The following is an 18927-nucleotide window of genomic DNA, read 5'->3' on the forward strand; positions in this document are numbered from 1 at the left end:
CACGTGACAGAGACAGGCCCCGCCCACCGTGCGCTCCTCAGCCTCCTCCTTTCCCCCAGAGGTTGAGGCCCCACCACCCCCTACTTCCGGCTTGGGCGGAAAGCGGAAGTGTCGGAGGGATCGACTGGGGATGGAGCAGTAGCAGATTTGAGAGCTGCCGGCGGTCGCGCCATGGAGACAGTGCAGCTGAGGAACCCGCCGCGCCGGTGAGGGACCCAGCCCAGGACTGGACACGGGTAGTGGGGAGGAGAGTGTGTGAATGTGTGTGTGTGTAAGTGTAAGCGTGAGAGAGAGGCTAGGAAAGATGTGTGTGAATGAGTGAGGAAGATGTGTGTGTGACAGAAGGGAAAACTACATGTGCATGTGTGTGAATGGAAGAGGAGGGGGCATGTGTGTAAGTGTGAGCGGGAGACTACGGGTGTGTGTGTGTGAATGAGTCGGGTAAGATGCTTGAGAGAGGGGATAAGTGTGTAGGTGCTTATATGTAGATATAAGTAGGATGTGGGTGAGGGGGAGGGGGATACTACGCGTGCTTGTGTGTAAGAGAGAAGGTAGGCTTTGGGTGCCGGGTGTGAGCCTGAGACGGAGGTGGTGCTCGTATGTGAATGAGGAAGGAAAGGATGTGTGATAGAGGGGTAGTCTACTTGTGCCAGTGTGTATGAAAGGCGGGGAGGCTTTGCGTTAATGGAGGGTTGTTATATGCTTGTTTATATACGAGATGAGGTTGTGTGTATGAGTGAGGCTGTTGGGGAGAAGAGTGTGTATCAGAAGGAGGCTCTTTGAGTGAGAGGAGAGGGTGTGTGTGCCGTGGGTGTGGAGGGAGGGGAGGTTGAGAGTGGGCGGAAGTTCTGACCAGATCTATAAGTTCTGGAAGAGAACTCCGTATGTGCTTAAGAATGAAAGGGGGCGAGTTATGAGGAGGAGCCTGCATAAAAAGTTCATTGGAGCTGTATATTGGTCGGGTTCCCTGTCCAATCTTAATGGAATGAGGAGGGAATTGGGTAAATTTTTAGATCTGTAGGCTTAGCCACTCCTCATTAAGGGGGAGTGTCATTTTAATGACAGTTATCACCTTTCAGATCTGGAACGTGGAGAGACCCACAAACATTTTCTTTACAGACTCCTCCTAGGCTTTTAGAGCTCAATCCCTGTCACACTGGAGACAGAGATGGACTAAAGAGAAAATAGTCTCTGATATTCTAAATAGATGATAATGTCATTTCTAAGGACCCCTTTTTTGTCTTCTAAGTTTCTTTTGGTAATAAAGCAAATGTTGTGCTTTACTTATTATGTATGTGCCCTCATGGATTATATGCTTGTGCTCATATAGAAAAATAATGAAATTAGAGCATTCTTCCTTTGCTTAAAGTCGTGATTTGTAAAGTGACAAAGCAAGGTCACTTTTCTTTTGCTTAAAGTAATCAAAAGTAATTTCTTTTCCGTCACTGACAGTGGACTATTAAGATTTAGAGTTTGAAAAAAAAGATTCAGAGTTTACTCTTAGGATACTGTTTTTGGATGGCATTTTGTGCTTTGGCATGTTGGCATAGAGCACTTAGGTATGAATTATAGAATCATTAAGTCATCATTGAGACCTAGCAAAGTTTAGGTTACAGTTTTGGGTGGTGAAATGACAATATATGTGAAAGTAAAACTTTTCAGGTTGTCATTTGGACTACACAGGCACGTAATGATTTCTTGATATTTTGGATCTCTGGTCTCTTTTACCAATACAGAGTAAATTAATACCTTCTCATCTTGTGTGATTCTTATCTTGTCTTTGTGAATTCTACATGAAGAACTGCTCTATGTGCTTGAATCCTTCCTGGAATTCTTTGAATATAGCAATGTAGCATGTGGTCTGTCCATCTGTTTCCAGGAGAATAGGAAAATTCATGGATCATACATTTAACAAAAAAGATGATCAAGCAGACATCAGTCATTGTCAACATATTTTACCCATTTTCTCATTTCTAAAATCTTTTAAAGAAGTGCCCATGGGTACCTCAAAGGTATTCTTGATGAAAACATGACAAATAAATAGGTAGACTTTTAGTGAGAACTTTTCCCAGCAGGTTACATCTTCATAATAATACAATTAATTAAGAAGTTAAAAAAAATAAGATCCCACAGCATTTATCATTTTTAAAGAAATTTGGTAGAACAAAATACATCCTTAAAGTCTTAACTCAAGGTATTTTTCACACAAATACTAAAATGTTATATAAACATTAAAATCATACAAGATCTAAGACTAGGGAGATCATTTTATTGATCCACTAGGTATCAAATCTCAAAAAACAAGTAAGCCACATGTTCCTATTAACAGTGACCTTGTATTGTTCACTGGTGTCACGGAAGCTATTCTACACACAGTCCAAATAAAAGAGGGATTTCAATGTCAAGGTTGTCCAGATAATATTAATGTTTATATGTGACATTTAAAAAATTAATTTGATTTTTATTATCTTGCAAAGCACACTTCCATTTTAGTCATTGTTATAAGAGCACACTCATACAAAACCAAAACCCCCAAATAAAGCTGCTAATACACTGATGTGAAAGATAGTATGTTTTGATATGCATCCATCTGACTCCAACAGTACTTTCTCTGGAGTTGTATAACATTCCTGGTCAGAAGTCTTTCAGGATTGTTCCAGATCATTACATTGCTGAGAGTAATCAAATTTTTACAGTTGATCATTGCTGTATTGTATACAGTGTTCTCACAATTCTGCTCATTTTACTCTGCATCAGTTCCTGCAGATCTTTCTAGCTTTTTCTGAAATCATCTTGCTTATCATTTGTTAAAGCACAGTAATATTCCATCAGCAACATATACCACAATTTGTTCAGCCCTTCCCCAACTGATGGATATCCCCTCAATTGCCAGTTCTTCACCACCACAAAAAGAGCTGCTTTAAATATTTTTGTACAAGTAGGTCCTTTCCCCCTTTTTATGATCCCTTTAGGATACAGACCCAGTAGCAGTATTACAAGATCAAAGGGTAGGCAGTTTTATAGCCCTTTGGGCATAGTTCCAAATTGCCCTCCAATATATGTGATTTTTTTAAGCTCCAGAACACTATAAGACCATCTCAGCAAGATCCATGGTCTTTAATTTTTTTCCCTCCAGTGTGGAGATATAATCAAAAGTGGTTGAAAAAAATGTAAAGTTACCCAGGTGACATCTGGTAGAGCACAATGTTTATTGTGATGTTGATCTTTCTGTATAAATTTGGACAGGTGTTGAACTAAAAATTGAGTAGGAGAAAAGGGCAAATTGGAACATTTGGGAATTTACACCTCCTTGTCAGTGTCTTAAGTTGCTCCATGCCACAAAAGCATACATAGCTCTTTAATGCTAAAATTCTGCCATTGATGTTCTGTGTCGTCAAATCCTCAAGCATCACTCTTTCAGGAGAATCAAGATTCAAAGTGACCCAAATGGCATTGGAAAGATACATGGTTCACATAAGGTCACATTTTGCTAAAGATAACTTGTGGATTGAGAAGCGGTATTTAATCGAATTCTTAGGGACTTTTTTGATTGAAATCTCTATTGAGGACCAAGTTAATGCTTAAGTATAAAAATGTGCTTCAGTCTGAAAATTTGTGAAAACAAAAGTTGCCTGTCCTTTAAAAATAATTAAATTTATCTTATTATTGTTGTTATGTTTTGTTTCTTCATTACCATCAATGTAGAATCTGACCTTACCTCCCAGGCAGTCCCATTTGACAAGGAAGAACAAAAGCAGTTCAGCAAAGCCAGTTGTCATACCACCTATGTCTGACAGTATATGTAGAGAAAGATGCATTTACTCATCTCCTTTCTGGGACTAATATTGGTCCTTATAATTAATTATACAGGGTTCAGTTTCATTTTCCTATTCTTTCTCTTTGCATTGCAGCAATCATTGTGTGTATTTCATTCCTGGCTGTGCTCCTCACATCATTCTGCGTTAGTTCTTATAATTCTTCTTATGGTTCTCTGGATTTTTCAAAGTTGATATTTCATATATCTAGTTGTCTATCATTTCAGCACAAGCTGATTTCAAACACCCTCTTAACACCCTTAGAGTTTTAGGAACATCTAAGCAATTAAATGAAATTGGCCTGTCAAAATATTATCAGGGTCCTGCAGCTGTTTCTACCACAGTAATTTCAGCTTCCTTTGTTAAATGGTGGTATCTATCACAGCTGAAATAGTGAATTTTACTTTTCTGTAAACCACAGAGTCAGTTAGACTTTCAAAGGAGAATTTGTTTTCAAAGGAGAATCTTTGTATAAGCTGTTTACCCAAGTTTAATGATAATTTATGAAGTATTGTCCATTGTTTGCTCAGGGCTTTAAAAAATTATTCTGAGCTTTAAAATAAATGTCCTGATCATTGCAGATAAGAATTGTTAGGAGTATGTGGATGGGATTGTTGTAATTCCACATTTCATAAATACTATGTATACTGTATGAGTTCCTGAGAAGTTTTATTTCATTGTTGAAGCTTGGGAGTTTTTGTGATGTCAATGGAAATTAGTCTTTAGGGTTTTTTTGGCTTTAAAAGGTCAGTGTGGTATTTCTATTCTGTTTATTAAAGTTTCAGTTTAGGAAATGTTTCAGAGAGACAGCATGGTAGTAACAGCTCGGACTGAATTCCAGTCCCAGCTCTATTAGTAAGCTGTGTTGCCATAGGCAAGACATATTCCCTTTTCCTGGTTTTTCTTCTGTAAAATGAAGATGTTTTATTTTATAAGGTCCTATGCACTGCTAACATTATGAATTCTAAGACTGCTTCATCTATTAAAATTCTATTCTCCAAAACTTCTTTCCAGGTCCAGTGTTCTGTGTTCAAAGGCAAAAAGGCAGAATTTCTAAGCCTAGAATCTGATTTTGGTTGTTTTTTGTTTTGTTTTGTTTTGTTTTGTTTTTGATAACTATATTTCAGTAATTGATTTCCTTGGAGAGTCTAACAAAATATTATTCCGAGCTAGCTTTACCAGATTGCTAAAGATAATGTCACTGTGATTCAGAAAGGTTAATTCCTATTCTAAGACCTTTTCTTGCTCTAATATTCTATCTGTTAAGGTCCCTTTGATCTGCTCTAGTTGATAGTAGGATTCTCAGACTTTTTAGCACAATACCATTTACCATTTCTGTGAGTAAAATCTTTTTATTTTTCTGGCCAGTATTACTAGCAGATATATTTGATAATTTCAATACTCCTTCCCCCCATGTTTTTGCCAGTGATGTTTTCTAGGATTTTGCCTAGTTGTTTTTCTCTTTTCCCCTTCTTTTCTTGTCAGAACTAGTAGCAGTCTTTCAACCAGGTTAAACCTTTTCTTTTAGAAAAAAATCTTCATTGTAACTACTTCCATATTTCACCACTTCCGGAGCTTACTTTTCTTTGTTGTGCTTCATTAGTTTCAGGAAGCCATTGTGTAGAAGACATAATAATGTACACAAAAGAAATTTTCCCCTGATATGCTCCTTTTAAATTTCCTTTTAAATGCACCTTTCTCTTGCTTTAAGATACCACAAAAAGAAAGGGAATGGAATTCCTTGAACTTCTCAATTTTACTGCTTAAAAGTTTTTACATTTATAATTTACACTCAGTCAAGTAGATATGATTAGGAAACAAGCAAACAGGAAAAAAATAAAATAGTTATACATTTTGGAAATTTGTTGTGAAAAGGTCTTAAATTCTGAACTGTCAGGTTATTTTCCCTGATGATGATGATAATTAAATGTATATGTTAATTCAGTTAAATACATTTGTTTAATTCCTTTTATGTGTGTACCCCTGCTCAGAGACAAATTAATAAAATAGTCATGGACATAGACAGTGTGGAGGTAAAGGGAGCTTAGAAGTCATTTCACCCAATCCTTTCATTTAACAGATGAATAATTTGAGGCACAGAAGGGAAGAGACTTTCCAGCTGAACTGAAGCTAGAAATTAAGTCTCCTGACTCCCAATCTAGTGCTTTTATTAGTTTGTGTCCTTACCCCCAGGGAGTTTATAATCTGTGAGAAAAGAGGACAACTATAATACAAACTATACTATTCTAAACAAAGTGCTATAAAAGATTGGAGGAAGAAGAATCCCTTCTATCTGGGAGGGTATGAGTGAAGACTTCATGGAAGAGTTGATATCTGAGCTGGGCCGTTAAGGTTAGTGGGCACTTAGGGGTATCCTTTTCTCTCTTTATGATTGATTATATAGCAGCACGATATAGTTTGAAGAGAGCAAGACTCAATATCAGAAGACCTGGGTTAGCTTTAATATTTATTAGATGACTCTTACAAGTTTCTTAACTTCACTGAGACTCAGTTTCTTCATCTAGAAAATGAAAATAGTAATCCTACTCCAAACAGAACTCACAAAGTTATGAGGAAAATGCTTTGTAAATCCTAAAATGCTGTAAAAATGTGTGTGTCAGTGTTAGCATCTGTTGTCCTGAGATTTATGTTTTTTTTTTACAAAGCTCCTGTCTAACACAAACAGATGCTTACAGATAGAAGCAGTCTCTAATCTTTGGGAAAATCTTTCACTTTCAGAAAGCTAGAGGTTACAGTTTGCTTCACAAATGATCTTCCTTTAGCCACAGGCAAGCCCAGTGACTTGTTAACCCAATGGCACATTTCATGTTGCAGCTAATTGGCTATTCACTGTCCTTTGGTATTTCTGCTTTCAGGCAGCTGAAAAAACTGGATGAAGATAGTTTGACCAAGCAGCCAGAAGAAGTATTTGATGTCTTGGAGAAACTTGGAGAAGGGTAAGTTTGGCACCCAGTATGTCAATCATATGTTGCATGTGGCATAGACTAAAGGAAGGGTTTGCACATGAGACATCTTGATGATGTTAGCTTTCATCCTAGAAAGAGACCCTTGTTCTCATGGAAGAGAAGTCTGAGACATAATAAAGGGCACCTTGATCATTTTTTTTACCCAAGTTAACATCCTCACAGATCTATTCCTGTGTCTCTATAAACTGTAATCATAGCAAGGGTGGTAAACCTGTGAAGTTCATTTTGGTTGACCCAGCAGGTTAAATTTTGAAATATTATAAGAAACAGCATGACAGATGGAAGTTAATGGGTTTGGGGATCACGAGTTGGCTCCCACAGTTATTAGCTATGGGGACATGGACAGGCATTTTATCTTTCTCTCTCTTTGCAAAATAGAGATAATCTTGACACAACCTACCTCACAGGGTCGTTGTGAGGAAAGTGCTTTATAAACCATCAAGTACCATGGAAATGTGAGCTAATTGCCATGTTCCCTTTAAAATCAACTGTTTGTTTTAGTCATGTTCATTATATGATTCTTTGGGGGTCAGATGTAATTGAAAATGATGGACTCAGATCTTCTGTAATGATAAAGTGAGCCTGGGGTTTCCTTCTGTTTGTTCTTGATGGAGCTCCTACCCCTTTGTAAGGAGTTCCAAGAAGCCTCTTGATGGAAGCTGAAGAACAACTGACTCTTGAACATGAAGCAGAGGAAGAAAATGAAAGACAGGCCTAGCCACATCTCCAAAAAGGAAAGAACAAGATGGTTGGAAGATTGTCAGTTGATTGGGGATGGTGGAGGTATGAAAAGAGAACTTTGTATTTAGGGTCTTTGTTACCATTCCTAACTTCAGCTTCACTTCCTTTCCTTTTCAAGGTGACAGTTGAAGAAAGCAAGACATCCAGATATTCATTAATTAAGGGGAGCTTATAGGAAGAGATATGACCTAGTGGGGCTGCTTTTGTGTGTGTGTGTGTGTGTGTGTGTGCATGTGTGCACACATATATAAGAAGGCATCAGAGTATAGTAAAAAGAGCCCTGGATTTGGAGTCAGAAAACTTTTAACCTCTCTGAGCATCAGTTTCTTTTCTTATAAAATAAAGGTTATATAACCTACTTCATAGATTGTAATCAAGGGGATAATAATACTTCAGTTACCTCTGTTCAAGTAATGAGGAGAATAATAATCCTTGCAAAATCTATCCTTGCATAGATAATGAAGAACATAAGGCAAATTAGAGAAAATATCTTGTAGCTGTAAGGAACATGTAAAATGTAAAATATAACTATAATTACAATGCCTGGTGCTAGTGGGCAAGGTCTGCTTGTTTCTTTTGAAGGGGATAAACTTGAGCATCCTCAAACAGTTGTTATCACAAGGAAAGAGGTTATAATATGTAAGAAGACTGACTAGGCCTAGTTAGCTGATATGACAACACCTGTTGGAAAACCTAGGATGGGGAAATACCCCTTATTTCCCTCAAAAAGAAAAAAGTGATAATAGATGAAGAATGTGTCAGGAATTGTCCATGAAATGAATGGTCTTCCTACCATATCACATCATTTTCTTCTGCAAAAGTTTTTGAACTGAAGGTATGCAGAACTATCTAGAATGAAGTCAGCTCTTTTCATGTTTGTGGACTTGAGACTGGAAGGAGAGCCACATGGAAGAAGAGTCAGACTAGTACCATTATATGGTGCTTCCAGGCAGGTAGATTTTTGACTTCATATCAGGAAGACCTTCCTAATAACTAAAGTTGTCCAGTCATGGTATATAGTCTACCTCACCTGAGATCTTCATGCAGAGTCTGGATAATCACTTGTATAGGGATGTTATAAAGGAAGACTTTTGAGTCCCATGCCAGCTTTGAGAGAATACAGTTCTTACTGTCAACATAAAAAGAAGTTCTGTGAACAGTGAAAATATGTTGCTCTGATTACAAGGGTATATGTGTTACTTTCCCACTAAAATAGTCATTGTCTGTCTCTCCTTCCCTGATAGCATTTAACTATTTTGATTGTCAACAGAATAAATTAGAATTGAGTTGAACTTTTTGTTTGTTTTGCACAAAGGTATTATTAAACATGTATGTAGCAAAGGCCCTAAAGTGAAATTGCATGTTATTTCCTCTTCTGTCGTTTAGGCTTTCATTGAAAATGTAATATACTTATGAGCAAGATTGTTTAAATACTTACATTCTTAAGGAAATATACTCTGAAAAGAGTTTACATTTGCTATTTTTATCCCATTATGCTGACATTAAGGGGGCTTTGTTGAACTCTGCTCATATTTTGCTTGACTTGGGAACTTAGATATATTCAAGCAGAGAAACTAGAGAACTACTTGACACAGATGTTGTGGAGGGGATTTTTGCCCTGGCTGGGATTTGGGCTAGAGTCCACACCTCTAAGGTTCTTCTGACACTGATTCCACATTTCGACTAACAAAGTTTTATGTCTTGAGGGACATTTTAAATATCACTGCATGTGGAAGACACATGGGTTGTCAACACTAGGGGGAAAATGATAAACTGAAGAAGACATCTCTTAATTTTACCTTTACATAGTTTCTTTTTTTAAAAACCCTTTCTCTCTTACAATAGATACTGTGTATGGTTCCAAGGCAGGAGAGCAGTAAGGGCTAGGGCATTTGGGGTTACATAACTTGCCCAGGGTCACACAACTAGGAAGTATCTGAGGCCAGATTTGAACCTAGGACCTCCTGTCTCCAGGCCTGGAACTAATTAGCTTCTCCAATATAATTTATTTTCAAGAAACTAGCTTTAAAACCTAGACATGACTTTTTTAAACATTGGCACTCTGTCAAGTCTTTAATGAAGACTTTATGGCATTTCAGTGTCATGCAAGTTTTTGAGGGATGACCAACACTGTGTTGGATGCTGTGGGTTTTCAAATCTGAAATGGAAGGTGGTTTTTATCTTTTGGGGTTTGGTCATTTCCTGTCTCCTAGGTTGCTCTGACTACAGCTTTTCAAATTTTGTCCTCCACTTTCTATTGCAGGTCCTATGGCAGTGTTTTCAAAGCTATTCATAAAGAAACTGGTCAAGTGGTTGCAATCAAGCAAGTTCCTGTGGAGTCCGACCTTCAAGAGATTATCAAGGAAATTTCAATAATGCAGCAGTGTGACAGGTAAAGGCAAAATGTTACAGATCTAGAAAGCACAACTGTTGCATTTATTGTGTTTATAGAGAGGTTGAATCCTGGAGGTATGCTGACACATTTTGCAGAAGTGAGAACTTGGTGGAACTACATTGCACATTCTGTTTTTGCATAGAAATATGATTCAAAGTGTGTTTCAGTAGCTGAAACAATCCAATATATACTCAGCTTAGCACAATTCTGTTTTAATATTTGACCATTTGAAAAAGAAGCAATTTATGAACTAAGAAGAAATGTCAGGGATGCCTTTTTTGATTAAGATCTCTTTCATTTCTGATAAAGAAAACATTTCTGAGTATCAAGTTGGGAGATTGTTAAAATAGTCTAACCTGTAGGGACCTTGTAACATTAGGTAGGAAGATTAAGAAAGTATGTACCATTACCCTTTTTCTCCCTACTTAAGCTCCTTTCTCAGACCTTAAAAACTTTTTTTTTTTAATTCTAGCTATAAGTAGATAAGTACTTTTTCCATTTTGAGGAACTAAGACTTGTCAAATTCTACAGGCAGGAAATCAGCCACACAGGCAACCACAAGAAAATAGATGACTTGTCATAAAGTTCCATTATGCCTGGTACTATCCTGCCTTAGTAGGCCCCAGCATTAACTTCTTTGGGTGGCTCTGACTCCGAGGTGATATCAGGCTTCAGAGTGGTATGAGAGAGGAGAGTTCTAATTCCAAGACTCAAAACTTTGCACTTATGGTTCCATTTAGCCTTCTGGAGTACATTTGCCATTAACATTGAGGAAGAAAAGTATTTTCTTGGGGAACCCAAAATAATATTAACAGCTTACATTACTTCAAAGCCTCAGTTTACATTTCTTATTGCAATTCATCTTTATATTGGTCCTGTGAGATAGATTGGGCAAAGATTAGGATCATTTGAGAGTTGAGAATATAGGTTCTGAGATTCTAATAATAATAGCTCACATTTTGGGGCAGCTGGGTAGCTCAGTGGCCTGAGAGCCAGACCTGGAGACAGGAGATCCTAGGTTCAAATATGACCTCAGAAGCTTCCTGGCTGTATGACCCTGGGCAAGTCACTTAATCCCCATTGCCTAGCCTTACCACTCTTCTGGTTCTAAGGCAGAAGGTACGGTTTTAAAGAAAAAAAAATAATAGCTTACATTTATATAGTGCTTTATATTTTGTTACTGTAATAGTAATGATAAGTTATTATCATAATCTTAACATTTATGTAGTACCTACTATGTGTTGGGTACTGTATTAAGTGGCATTACAGATATTATGTCATTTGATTCTCAGAACAACCCTGAGAGATAAATGCTATTATTATCCCCATTTTATAAATGAGGAAACTGAAGCAAACAGGTTAAATGACTTGTCCAGGGTCACAGAGCTAGAAAGTATCTGAGGCTGAATATAAACTCAGGACTTCCTAACTATAGACCCAGTGCTCTGTCCACTGTGCCACCTAACTGTCCCAACTACAATGACAACACTAGTAAATATTGTCTTAATTTTACAAATGAAGAGATTGAGCTTCAGTGACATTAGATAACTTGTTTAGGATAATAGAGTCAGGAACAGAACCTTTGACTTTCAGGCCAATTCTCCTTTCCCCACATATTTAACATAGCCTATGATTACAGGAATTTTATTTTCTTCTTGGTATTGCTTTAATGCCAAATAAAACTCACACTCTTTATATTACTTGGTCAAATAGATCACTGTAGCTCATTTTCTTCTCTTTCCCTGTCCCCCCTCCCCCCCAACTTTCCCAAAATACATTATTGAACCTGTTCTCAGGTTGCCTGTTGGGGTTACCTCTTAGCCTGCCTAAGAGTCTGTTCTGAATAGACTATCTCTCTAAGGGTATGAAATCAGTAGGTATTTGAGTTACTGCTCAGGGAAGGGAGGACCTAATGAGATGAGCTACTCTTATTTCTATGACACAGGTAGACCAGAAGAAAATGTTAAGAAACTTAATTAGTATTTTATTCTGGTCTTTTCTGTTGTTACTGGCATGTTGCCCAGGAACACCATGTCATTTATAACTGAATTGGGAGACTGGTTGTTAGATACTTTTCTGTTACCATGCAGCAGTATTTAGAACAGTTAAAGTTTGACATGGTTGCCCTTAGAGTTGATTCTTTCCTCTGAATGAGTCTTGACAACTCCCTGAAAATTCTGAGAGAGAAATCTCTTTTTTAGCTTAAGTCCTGATGATAGTCCATCTCTGATCCTGAGTTTGAATAATCAAGCTTTGAAGCTGTGATTGCACTCTGTATGTTTGACAGCATAATAAGAAGGTGGTTTTCCAAGACACCTGCTAATTTCTTCTCTCTGACTTCCCTAGCCCTCATGTAGTGAAATATTATGGCAGTTATTTTAAGAATACGGATCTTTGGATAGTCATGGAATACTGTGGTGCTGGCTCTGTGTCTGATATCATCCGATTACGAAATAAAACAGTAAGTTTTTCTCTTAGTATAATGCAGTTTGTTCTGCTCTTCTGATACTTTTTTCCAGGGCTTCTTGTTGCTTTGTATGCTTATTACTGCCATGTCTGGGAAGAGGATTGTCAAATTCCTCTTCTTTCTTTTTGGCTTCTTCTGTAATTATACCTCTTACTATCCCTTATAGACCAACTTCCTCCACATTTTCTGATGTCTCATAAATGTGGCTGTTTAGATTACATGATCTTTTTTACATTATTTTTTTTTAGATTACATGATCAATTTTAGCGCAAACCTTCTTGTTTTTTTAGAAATCATAGAATGTTAGAATTGAATGGAACTTAATTATATAGAATTTTATAACTTGACGTTAGGTACACCTTTATCTAGTCTATTGCTTTATTTTCAAGATAAGGAAACTAATGCTTAGAAGGGAAGTGTCTTCCTCAAGGTCAATTGGAGCACAGGATTTAGATTTGGATGAAATCTTAGAGATCATTAAGTTTGACCTCTTTGTTTTATACATGAGAAAATTTAGGCACAAAGAAGTTAATTGACTTTGTCATTTATAACTCTGGGAGACTGTGAACTACTCTTCTGTTACCATGCAACATTATTTAGCCCAATTAAAACTAGATATGGTTGCACTCTGAGTTGACTATTTTTTCTGAATGAATCTTGACAACTCCCTGAAAATTCTGCATTATCTAGCTAGTAAGTATCTTGAGGTAGTATTTGCACCTAGATCTTCATGACTCCTAGGTCTAGTGTCCTGTTCAGTTTAGGTAGCTAACAGCAGAGTGCCAGGATTCCAGTTCAGTACTCCTCACTACAAGTCCAGTGCTCTTTCCACTTCCCAGTTATGGGCAAGTCTTCATTATGTGCTTTGTAAATCATCTGTAACTAATGTTAAATTTTAGCTCAACTTCCTCCTACCAACTCTCCCTACCACTTAAACAGTATGTGGTCAAGGAATGAAATGTACTTTTAATGTAACAAAATGTAATGGGCATGGCTAGTTTGCTACAGCTACAAAAAAAACATTTTATGTTGCATTCCAAGTAAAAAAGTTAGTTCAGTAAATTTTTATTAAAGACATATGGGGGGCAGCTGGGCAGCTCAGTGGATTGAGAGCCAGGTCTAAAGATGGGAGGTCCTGGGTTCAAATGTGGCCTCAGACACTTCCTAGCTGTGTGACCCTGGGCAAGTCACTTAACTCCCAATGCCTAACCCTTACCACTCTTCTGCCTTGGAACCAATACACACTATTGATTCTAAGATAGACAATAAGGATTAAAAAAAGATACCATGGAAAATCCCCATAGTAGATTTTGATTAATAAGATGAAGCCATTTCCTTATAGCAAAGGATCATAGGTCAGGAGCCAAAAGGGACCTTAGTAGTCACCTTCCAATCTCCCTTTTTTTGTTGATTAAGGGACTTGCCACTTAGATGCTTTTTCAGTGTCTTTCCCTAGGTCACTAGTAGGAGAGATTTGGGATGCAAACTCAAACAATTGGAATTCAACTCAGAACTTTTTCCACTGTCCCCCCTCATGAAGCTTACAGTAGTCTGTTAGGTAGGTGTGATGATATGAACACTGACAAGTAACTATTAATTAAAATAGAACATAGAAAATACATAAACTATGTTGTTGAAGTCTAATGTGGGAAAGATCCTTTACAGCTGGGGAGATCAGGAAACACTCCGCAAAACAGTGGTATTTGAGAAAGGTAGGAATTAAATATAAATAAATTTTGTATTATGTAGACCATGCTACCTTCTTTTAGAAAACACTTTTAACAATAACAGTGCTTGTTTTTATTCAAGATGTAAATTAAGTGGATGAGGCAATAATGTAATAAGTTTCAAAAGATATAAAAATATGAGGAAATGATTGATTTTAAGAATTTGTTCCAAGTTTCTTTTTAATGAGACAGGCATTTGATCAGTTTGTATGAGACAATATTTATCCCTTCTTCCCAAAGTCACTTGCCTGCGAGCTTTATTTGAAGTGATAATAATTGACAATATATGAAATTTCAAATTTATAGAGCACTTTATGTGCATTATCTATTTGAGGTTCACAACACACTTGAGAAATTATCAGCACAAGTATAACTATCTCCATTTCATAGTTAAGAAAACTAAAGTCCAGAGACATGAAGGGGCTTTCCCTTAATGTTACATGGTAGTGAATGTTGTTCCAATTGTTGTACATAATTCTTTGTGACTCCTTTTGGGGTTTTCTTGGCAAAGATACATTTCCTTCTTCATCTCATTTTACATATGAGAAAACTGAGGCAAATGGGGCTTAGTGGCTTGCCCAGAGGCACCCAGCTAATAAGTGTCTGAGGCAATATTTAAACTCAAGGAAGATGTCTTCCTGACTCTAAGCCCAGTACTCTATTCACTGAGCCACCTAGCTGCCCCATGTTAGAAAGTTGCTTTTTACTTTTTTGCCTGATAATCTTTCCATTAAGATACACTTACATAAGCAAGCACATTGATCAAACGCAAAACATTTCTGAATGTCAAAATGAATGGCTTTTTTCAGAATGTAAATATTTAAGAAATTCCCTGATTATTTTAGATTAGGCACCTCACTCACTTCATTAAGAACATAGAGTTAATTGGGCTTAAATCATGAGTTTGGCCCATGCGTGAACCAGTTCTCTTTGTTCTTTTTAATAACCACAGCTGGAAGTCCTAACCATAATCTGCCATCTCACAAATGCATACTTCTGGCTCTCAGGGAACCTTGGTGGGTGTGTGAAAAGAGTAATAAAAATCTAAGGCTAATCTTAAATAATGATACTTAGACACCTAAATCTCTGGTCTCACTAATGAAACTGTTTCTTTAGCCAGTACAGATCATATCATTTCTGCAACTTTTCCACAATTTTTCTCCATTCATAATTTACCAGTGACCTGTGGTCCATTAATCTAAGCATCCTATTTAGTGATGCAGATTATAACACATATACCCTCTTATCCTGTAGGACTCTTGATGATGTCTTCTGGCAAATCCTCCTAGGATGTTCTCATAATGTGCTGGGGGCCTTCCTCTGGATCTCTTGACATTTGTGGGTACTAAAGTATCCTGGGGATTCCAATCATTGTTAAATATTAATAATATTAATAATAGGTACATTTGCAGAGTGTTATATAAACTGTATATATCTTACTGGATCTTTATAATAATTCCCATCCTATCTAATAATAGCATTGTCTTCATATTATAGATGAGGAAATCAGGGCTGAGTAGGTAAAGAAATTAGCCCAGGGTCATATAAGTTAGTAAATGTGAAGCTTGGAACCTAGGTGAACCCATAGCTTTTGATTTTAAGTTCAGTATCCTGCTGATGCCCAAATATCTTTTCCATTGATAATGTTAGCTTAAAACTTTATTTGGTCAATCAGTCAACAACATTTAAGTACCTGCTATGTGCAGACACTGTGTTAGACCCTAGGTTACAAAGAAGATAACAACCCTACCTGTTTTCTGAAGAATGTTAATAATGGGTCACCCACAAGACAGTGGAGAAATGAATGGTAAACATAAATAGATGGTAGCATGTTACCAACAATGACTTGCTTATAAATGGTGTAGGAAGCAGTAGGGAAAACACTGACTTTAGAGTCAAAGGATCTGGGCTAAAATCCAATCCTGTGTAATTTGGGGCAGTTCATTTAATTTACATGTACCAGTTGTGGTATATGATTGTGATGGAATACTATTGTGCTAAAAGAAAAGATGAGTGAGATGGTTTCAGAAAAATTTGGAAAGACTTACATGAACTGATGCAAAGAGAAATGAGCAGAACCCTTGTATACAGTGATAGCAATAATTTTTGATGAACGACTATGAATGACCTAGTTATTCTCAGCAATGCAGTTATCTAAGACAAACCCAGAGACTTGGCAAAAAATGCTTTCAGAGAAAGAACTGATGGAGTCTGAATGCAGAATGAAACATATTTACTTTCCTTTTTTTTTTGTTTGAGATCTCCACAAAATGACAAATATGGAAAAATGTTTTATATGATTACAGATGTAAAATCTGTATCAGATTTCTTACTGTCTCAGGGAGAAGGGAAGGATGAGAGGAAAGAAAGGAAGGGAAGAATTGGGAACTCAAAATTTAAAAAAAGTTTAAAAATCATTTTTACATGTAATTAGGGAAAATAAAATATAAAAAAATTACTTATACCTCAGTTTTCTTAATTTTTAAAATGAAAGAGTTGTACTAGATGCCCTCCAAAGTATTTTCTAGCTCTAAAACAATGGTCTATGATTTTATTGGTGTGAGTATTTTTCGCACTAATGTGAATTACAATCCTGGCACATTTGTTTATTCTTTATAATAGTTTGCCATATTTTCTTATAGATCCTCCATAGAGGATCTTTCCTAAATTTTTTGTATTCTTTTAATATTTCATGGGATCCAGTTCACCATTATAATTGTTCATTGTCTTTTATTCTTACTACATAGCCTTTGGACCTTCACCAAGTTGAAGGTGGTAAGAGCTTGTGGCAATAGAATCCCACTCTCCTTCAGACTTACTTGACACTTCTTTCTGCCCTGTGATAAATAGGATAAGGGCCCTTGCTATCTCTGCTGAGATGAGCTTAGGCACTGGACCACTGCTTCTCCATGGATCTTCTGGTTCCTACCTTGTCTGAGCTTCAGTTTCAGGGGGAGATCCCAGGCTAGGATCAAGAATGTCAAGAATTCAAAAGTCTAAGATCTAGCTAGACACGGACACTAGTGATGGAACAATTCAACCCTTTAATTACCCACCAAGTCATGGCATAGAGGTTTGAAAATTCAGGAACCATTCAATATTTCTATCCTCTTCTTTCTTTCCTGCTTTGGCTGTGGTAGATGGTCCTCCAAAGAAGAGAACCCTGGTTTCAAATTTCCCTGACTATAGTTAATGTGCAGTAGCAACATACAAAAAAGATGGTTTCTGTGGCTAGCAGCAATGCCTTTTGACAAATAGGCATTACTTTTGAGCCTGGGGTGTTGGCACAGGTTGTAGAGTAAGGTTAGGAATGTGGATGGCTAGGACAGTGGAGTTTTTGTGAATTTTAGCTTCCACCCTTCAGAAATGGGCTGTCAATCACTTTTTCCACGTTTCTAATTTCTGTTTCTCCAGTGGGGGGTGGGGAATGGTATTGGATAAGCTAAGGCTTTGTAAAATATTGCTCTTTGGCATTTAGGGGACTCTCAATTATTGTTCTTGGAAAAGATGAAAATATAATGGGAAGAATGCTGGATCTGAAGAAGGAGGACCTGGTTTTAAATGCTAAACTCTAGTTATTATTATTTTTTTAATCTTTAGGGGGCAGCTAACTGGGTGCTCAGTGGACTGAGGCAGACTTAGAGATAGTAGGTCCTAAGTTCATATCTGGCCTCAGACACTTCCTAGCTATGTGACCCTGGGCAAGTCACTTAACCCCTATTGCCTAGTCCTTTTACTCTTCTGCCTTGGAACCAATACACAGTATTGATTCTAAGACAGAAGGTAAGAGTTTAAAAAAAAATCTTTGCATTAATCAATATCATGTATTAGATCCAGGGCAGAAGAGTAGTAAGGGCTAGGCTATGGGGGTTAAGTGACTTGCTCAGTCACACAACTGAGATGTGCCTGAGGTCAGATTTGAACTCAGAATCTCCCACTCCCACTTAATCCACTGAGCTACCCAGCCACCCCCAACCTCTAGGTATTATGTGAATTTGGATAAGGCATTTAATCTCTCTGGCCTCCAGTTTTCTAGTCTCTAAAAGGTAGTGTTGGACTAGGTGACCTTTAAGGTCTCTTCTAGCTTTGAATCTGTGATCCTGTAATCAAGGACCTATTAAGACACTTAAAAATGGATGATATTTTTGTTGATTATAATGACTTTTATATCTTTTTTTGTCTTTTCTCACATACTAAGAATATATTACATATAGCACTGCATTTAAATTTTCTATTCTCATTCTTTTATAGTTGACAGAAGATGAAATAGCTACAATATTACAATCAACACTTAAAGGACTAGAATATCTTCATTTTATGAGAAAAATACATCGAGATATTAAAGCTGGAAATATCTTGCTAAATACAGAAGGACATGCAAAGCTTGCAGATTTTGGAGTAGCAGGTCAACTTACAGTGAGTATAGACATTTTTTTGTTTTGATAGCCTTTATCTTTGCAACTAGTACAGCAACCATTTTGTAAGTATCTACTCTCTAGATGAGAGTGTTGCCCTCAAGGTATAGGAGGAAATCCAGATTTTAGATAAATTATGGCCCTTGCCCTTATGTGGATTAAAGTGTATTAAGGAATGAGACACCAACACAAATAATTATAAAATAGTATTACAAGGAAAAAGTTTCCAAATGGGTTTTGTGAGATCCAAAAGAAAGAGTTTTTAATGACTGGAAGGTTTTAGTGAAAGCTTGGAAAAGATGTTAAATAAATTGACCTTTTCAAGTATGAATGAGAGGAGATCTGTGGTAGCAGAGCCAATGTGGCAAAGTAGAAAAAAC

The 18927-nt window shown here is 37.0% G+C and overlaps 1 protein-coding gene across 3 annotated transcripts in view; it reads left to right on the forward strand.

Moving 5' to 3' along the window:
- The first annotated feature begins 10 nt into the window (after positions 1–10).
- STK4 (serine/threonine kinase 4) overlaps positions 11–18927 on the forward strand; it is a 133734-nt gene continuing 114817 nt past the window's right edge. The window contains exons 1-5 of one of the 3 annotated variants that reach the window (XM_001369900.3): positions 11–206; positions 6692–6772; positions 9807–9935; positions 12285–12399; positions 18384–18548. In XM_001369900.3, coding sequence (XP_001369937.1) covers positions 172–206; positions 6692–6772; positions 9807–9935; positions 12285–12399; positions 18384–18548 — 525 coding nt within the window. In that variant the 5' untranslated portion in view covers positions 11–171. Of the gene's footprint in view, positions 207–6691; positions 6773–7434; positions 7586–9806; positions 9936–12284; positions 12400–18383; positions 18549–18927 lie in introns of those variants that run through there. The other 2 variants (XR_001625215.2, XM_056813025.1) reach the window with 2 other exon arrangements.

Source organism: Monodelphis domestica, chromosome 1 (genome assembly GCF_027887165.1).
Source record: "Monodelphis domestica isolate mMonDom1 chromosome 1, mMonDom1.pri, whole genome shotgun sequence".
NCBI classification, from domain to species: Eukaryota; Metazoa; Chordata; class Mammalia; order Didelphimorphia; family Didelphidae; genus Monodelphis; species Monodelphis domestica.